This window comes from Porites lutea, chromosome 10, assembly GCF_958299795.1.
Source record: "Porites lutea chromosome 10, jaPorLute2.1, whole genome shotgun sequence".
NCBI lineage: Eukaryota > Metazoa > Cnidaria > Anthozoa > Scleractinia > Poritidae > Porites > Porites lutea.
The window spans coordinates 12,099,433-12,105,854 of NC_133210.1; the positions used below are offsets into that span (position 1 = coordinate 12,099,433).

The window sequence follows — 6,422 nt, forward strand, 5'->3', positions numbered from 1 at the left end:
AAATTGCATTCAAAATTGGAAAATCTAAAGCAAGCGTCTGGAGAATTCTAAGCACGGGAACGGCCCCAAAAATATGTTAGTAAAATCCTTTGCTGCGCAGTATTAGTTAACAGTTCGTTTTGTTTTAGTTAAGTTTTTTTTTTTTTCAGATCAAAACAACCGTTTTACGGAACTTATTCAAAATTAGATTCTCTTACAAACACCCTAATTTCTCACGCCCTTGTCCTGAATACTCGTCAAGATGGTTTCCGAAACCGTGACAAGTTTTTTCAGCAGGTTTTGATTTTGAAATTTGCCTTCGGACCCGAAACGTTTCCTGGTCTTTCGAGAAACAGGCCCCTGGCCTTTAATTAAAATCCATACGCATTTTCAGACCTGTCCGCTTAGCAATAACGTAATCATAAGATAAGAACGTCAGCAAAACAGATTTCTTAAAATGCACTTTGAATTCGCGTATTTCTTTCTTTCTAATTCATTTGGAATGGAAATGACAAATACGTCCATACACTCTCATAGTTTCGAAACCACACCCAATTCCAGACCAAATAGCCAAAGTCTGTACCCGTTTTCAGACCAAAACGGCGCAAAACCCACTCCCTTTGGGGCGGCACATACCTATATGGTTTTTAAGGGAACATCCCCCAGGATTAGTCTGCAATGTAAGAAGTGTCTAAATTTCTTAAAACTTAAATATAGCTATTGAAACCAGCTTGTACTTGTGGCGTTTTTCTACTAAATGGCCACACAAAGATCACACAAATTAGCGGCCCCAGTACCACCCCCAAATGTCCCTGAAGCACTGAGCAAGAATCCCACCGCACTGAACAAGGATCTCACAACACGCGACCATAACTCCCCAAATCCCCCAGTCGCCTGTGCGAGGGGAAGGTTTCAGCTTGTCATACTTATAAGTGATTGATCCATCACCAGTTTGGTAGTACGTCACTGTACGGACAGGGTAGGACTTTAGGTCGGTCTCCACATCTGCCTCAAGTTTCAGTGAAGGTCGCCATCCTCTTTCTCTCTGCAAGACATCCCCATCTTCATAAGAAATCTTTCCATAACGAACTTTTGCCTCCAGTAGAATGATGTCTCCTCCTTGGTAAGTTGCCGGCGGTGTCAGTTCACCAGGACCTATAGCTGCAAATGTCAGTTTCATTCAGTTCATTTATCGAGTAATTCCTTATAAAGGGATGCACAAAAAGAAACAATATTTTATCATCAGGCTCTCCGGAGCATCCAAAACGTGCGAATGTGGGCGGAAATAAGACTGTTCACAGCCCCCTATTTTTTCGTAGCATTGTCGGGATCGATCGAGCACCCACCCCTACTGGCTCGCGGCCATCTTGGTTTCAAATGTACCGAATCTACTTTGGGGGCGGCGCGGTGGACCGTTTGGAAGGACTTCCCCAGTGCTATAGAGCCCCGGCCCGGGACCAGCCCCCTCGGTACATTTGAGTCTAGGATGGCCGGTAAGCGCCCGATTCCGAAGATCTTACTGAAAAATATGTAAAAAATAATGTATTATAAACGGTCTAAGCGGGTACAAAAACCCATAACCTTAAAACGAGCGACTTTCATGTACACGTAGTGTCAAGGCGTTTTGTATGGCATTAAGGTGGTAACACATAGCTTTTGATATTAATAAAGGAATAATTAAAATCCTATACACTTTTACAATATATGATATGCAAATCGAATATCATTGAAACAGAAAGACTTTCACCTCCGTAAGTGCCTTTCCCCAAGTCATAACTCAACTCACTTTTTGGCTGATCCTGATCACTGAAAGATCTACGGTGGGTTACTGTATCTTATTTCTTGCCCTGGATAAGGTTGTCCTTGTCACTCTCTACCAACGGCGACTATACGAGGAGTCAAGAAACTTTACTTTAATACGAGGTACAGTTTTATGAATTCTATATATACCGAAGGTTCTCTTTAAACAACCGTGATTGATTCATCCTGTAGTAAGATACTCTGGCTGAAAAGACTGAAAAGGATGAGTTGTATCACCCATAAATGTAATTAAAACCATTTTTATATATAGCTGGAATAGCAACAACCTCGGGACCTCAACCTCAACCTTGAGACATCGCAAAAATAACAAAAATGGAAACCGTCGCCAAATTAATTTCCGTTTTCCATTATCCAATGTTGTTTAAGATGACTAGATAAGTATGTTGGTTTTTAGACCAAAACAACGTTAGCGTTGAATAGGGGGTTGGGAGGGGGCTTGCTTTAGTTATGTTTAGATGAGATACTGATAGTAGTATGGCGCAAAAGTTAAAAAATGGCGATGGAAATGTCTCAGTAGTGTTGTCCAAGGTTGTGGCTCTCATCAAGTTGGCCAACTCCACAACATACGGCCTTAAATCGTGGCGGTTTACAGCACCAAAAATATAAAATTCAATACCAAATTCATACAGAACTATATGATCTTTCAAGGCTTTTAGAAATACAGTAGAAGACTGGACTTGTCATATTTACCATAAGTAACCTACTACTACTGCTACTACTACCAGTCTATTGCATTGTAAATAGTTTCAGCTTTATCTTATTTGTGAAATTTTCTAGTATTATGAAAATAAGTTTTTACATTAATTTTATCTTTTCAATTAGTTATTTTGTATATATTTCAGTAATAATATCATAGGTGACGAATTACTCGTTAATTTTGGCGCGAAATTTCAGCGATAATTTGTAATTTCACATGTGAAATTACAAAACTGCCATGGCAACCTCCCGTACGGCTCAGTGTCAAGATGGCGACGATGTTTCAAAATGTCGTGAACGAAGATGCCAGGGCATAAAAAGACGCCTTAAAAAACCTGAACACTCGAAAGAGCACATCATGAAGGATTCTAACAGGTATTTTGTTGAAAAATTCTGAACTTAAGCCAAATTTAAGCTCTAAACGTTCGAGAGAGGGAAGTTCTCGATCGGTGCGATCCAGGATAAACATGTCAAAAATCCAAGATTGCTAACGTAATTGTCACCCATGATGTTAATAGGTAATCAAATGGTATACTCGTGAAATTAGGGAATAATTTCACTTGCGTTTTGTCCAAATCCTAATAATTTCTCGAGCCTTTCCGTCACCATTAGATTACACATACTAATTATCTACTCGTTTTTAATTTATTATTTTAATGTGTACTAGTACCTGCAAAGTAGCTAGTACTAAGTTTTCTCACGAATAGCTAAGCTTATTTTAAACAATAAACCTGACTTGACTTTTGACTGGGAGTTAGGGGAAGGGAGTTCAACCCTTTTACTACCATAGTGGATGATTGAGTCCTGTTAAGTGGTGAGTGCGTAAAGGAATCTCATGGTCTCATCATTTAAATGAAATGCCCTTGGCAGCACTTAAGGGGCTGTTTACATGGAGGTGGGGGACCCCAGATAGGTGAGGTAACATGCGGCGGGCTACCCAACCTATCATGTAAACGTGATCAAATTAAAATGAGAGATTATGTGGCAGGTGGGTTACCCACCAAAGCGAGTTACCACACCTACGTGGGGTCCCCCACCTCCATGTAAACAGGCCCTATTGATGGAATTTCGAGTGAACGATGGAATGGCGAGTGAAAGGATTAATTATTCCGAGAATTTAAGGGAAGAAGGAGGTTATCGCCTACCTCTCTGCTTAGATCTGTGTCTGCACTGGCTGGTCGAGGATCCACAGGCAGTATGGGCTTCGGCAAGGGCTGACGAACTTTAGGTTCTATGGTCTTCGGCAAGGGTTTGGGAGGTGTGTATTCAAACTTGGATCCCCTCTTTTCGGGATCGAGGTAATGTCGCATTGCTTCCTCGTGAATCAGTCGGTGTTTTTCATTCCCAGAGAAGATAAAGCTTTGCCTTCCGTCCAGATACTCTTCACCGAACTGCGAAGCCACCTTCCTTTTTGCCCAGCGCGAGATGACAGACCGCGCTTTCTCGTCTTTATTTTGGTAGTATGTGTCTTTGCCTATCACGATCAACACTTTGTGATCTGAAAAAAAAAAAAGACGCGGAAACATCATGTACAGTGTGTAAAAGCAGTTTTCAGCGTTTTTATTCACCATAAGGGAGGCGAGGCTGCTCCGTAGTTAGTGCTTCACCACTCCTGTGAAGAGGAGTGACAATGGACACTCATGTAAACTGAGCGATATCTCGATGCCGATTAACAAAAAAAGGAGCTTAATAACAGTTCCATCGATCTACTTGCTCCATCGATCTGTTGATCCATGGCGATGTCCTCATCTTACCAGCCATCATCGATCAAAGGTTTAATAGTTTCTTCATCGATCAATACATCGTCTTCCCTCAGATGTCATTGTTTGCTTGATTACGGTCACAATGCATCACTCATTATATTTCAGACCGGACATTCGGAAAAGCAGTTGCTGAAACTACAGCCACTAGACCGGAGTATTGAAAGGAAAAGACATAGAAATAGGAGAGGGGGCAAATGAAAAGAAAAATTAATGGTTGCTTTTTTATATTTAAATCGCCCAATGAAAGAAATCCAAGGCAGTCTCGGATTTTGGATTCCACGCCATGGATTCCGGATCCATGTACTAGAGTCCAGAATCTTTGTCCGAGGAACTTGGATTTCGTATTCTATCTTTAGCTGGATTCCGGATTCTAAAGCCCAGGATTCCTGGATTCCACGGGCAAAATTTCCCGGATCAAGGATTCCACAAGTGAGAATGTAATAACATAGTTCTGTTCTTCAAGTACCGTAAAATTCCGAAAATAAGCCCTCTTGCGCGCGAGGCGGGGCCCCATTGCTAAGTTACCGTTTCCCTTTGTTTTACTTTGTATTTGAGGGCAAAATTCCAAGTACAAGCCCCTGGGTGGCTTTCATTTGGAGGGGCAATTTAACGGAGGGTTTTCTGCGTTACGAGTTTGGGGGGCTTATATTTGAAAGGGCTTATACATGGAGGGGCTTATTTTCGGAATTTTACAGTATTTCGTCAGCGATGGCCTGACTGCTTCAGAGAATGATTAAATACGACATATTTCCTTACACTTCAAATATTGCCAGGAAATAAAGTATTCTTTTGTTTCTTGGCCTTCTAAATGTAACTAATTTTCTCGTAATGATACTCATTCCCAGAAGAAAATAAAATTTGCTTCTTTAGTTTTGTTTACCAGTACAAACATTTTGCTGCCAAGATCCATTAGAAACAGGCACCTTCTGTTTAGCTTTGTTTCGTACTGTGATCCTTCGTACATGTCAAAGTTTTTTCTTTCTAGAGATGCCTCCGGTTTTGGTGATCACTGCAATGTGTCTCTTCTTTCCAAGAAATGCTTCCGGTTTTGTCATTAACTGTACAAGATCTTTCAAGAACTGGTATCGCGTGACAAACTTCTAAGAAATACTTCCGCCCTTTTCGGGTGACATGCCGTGACACGCGACCTCATGACGACCGAAATCGAAAGTACTCCATGGAGTTTACTCTCCTGTTACGCTTTCTTCATTGATTTACCATTTTTTATCCTGTTTTTGTTTTTGCTTTTTTGTTTTTTTACACAAACCGAATTGCAGCAGTTTTTAATCAATAAGATCCTTAACCGTGTAAACGCAGAATAGGCTGCAATGTCTGACTAATATTGAGAGCAAGGTTCCGCCTTTCCTCTGTATGCATATGTCAGCTGATAATTGTGGCTTCAGTAAGTTTAGTTGTTATTTATGTTTGATACTTATGCGTTTGCTATTGGGAAATTTCTTATTACGGGCATTGCCATGTCTTAAGTTTTCCTACTTCAGATCTACAGCATGAAATTTGCCAATTACATGTGTTGTTACTTTAAAACAGCGGCCTTAACAGAATCAGACAAACTAAGGAACAACATTCAGAAACCACCTGTTTTCTGAAGCAAAGCTCGGTAGATTCTCGCGTAACCAATACCAGCGTTGTCTTCGTTGATGGAGAGACGAGACTCGTCTGCATGAACAACAAAAACAGCGACGTCCATCACCAGCTTGGGTATAGTGTTTTCACACACCTCAGCCAATTGCTGTAATCGAAAAGTGAGACGATCAATCGAGAATTTGAAGCCATATTTCTCCTCAAGGTCAAGCATAAACTTCTCCACTACTTCTAAGTTATAAGTGTTGTCACAGTTAAAAAGGAAAAATTTTAACTGCTTCGCCATATCGTTTTCGAATACTTGGAGGTCGTCTCTTTGTTGGGGAATTTCCCGGAATTTGGGACGACATCCGAGAATGCGCACTCAGCGAAGTTGTTAGTGGTCACGCAAGGGGTCACAAAATTGGATGCTTTTCCAAAGGCGCCACTTATTAAGGTCGGGGAGAAAAACAAAACTTTCTACAAATAAATACGTCTGTAGACAGCAAACCATAAGGATTCAAACCTGTTTATTAAACTTTTAATCAACGCGACCAGAAAGCTTGATCTTGAATGATGGAC

The 6,422-nt window shown here is 40.8% G+C and overlaps 1 protein-coding gene across 1 annotated transcript; it reads right to left on the bottom strand.

Annotated features, from left to right (window-relative positions):
- Positions 1–999: 999 nt before the first annotated feature.
- On the bottom strand, positions 1,000–6,186 carry LOC140951148 (uncharacterized). The gene is made up of 4 exons (XM_073400366.1): positions 5,856–6,186; positions 3,642–3,994; positions 1,766–1,865; positions 1,000–1,140 (listed from the first exon to the last, which is right to left on the bottom strand). The coding sequence occupies exons 1-3, from the start codon at positions 6,145–6,147 to the stop codon at positions 1,815–1,817; spliced, it is 696 nt and encodes a 231-aa protein (XP_073256467.1). The 5' UTR covers positions 6,148–6,186; the 3' UTR covers positions 1,000–1,140; positions 1,766–1,814.
- Positions 6,187–6,422: the final 236 nt, after the last annotated feature.

Coding starts and splice junctions, on each gene's coding strand:
- LOC140951148 (XM_073400366.1), bottom strand. CDS start 6,147: ATGGCGAAGCAGTTAAAATTTTTCCTTTTTAACTGTGACAACACTTAT. Junction 3,995..5,855: donor AGCTTTGCTTCAGAAAACAG/GTGGTTTCTGAA, acceptor TTTTTTTTTCAG/ATCACAAAGTGTTGATCGTG. Junction 1,866..3,641: donor ACACAGATCTAAGCAGAGAG/GTAGGCGATAAC, acceptor CTCCTCGTATAG/TCGCCGTTGGTAGAGAGTGA.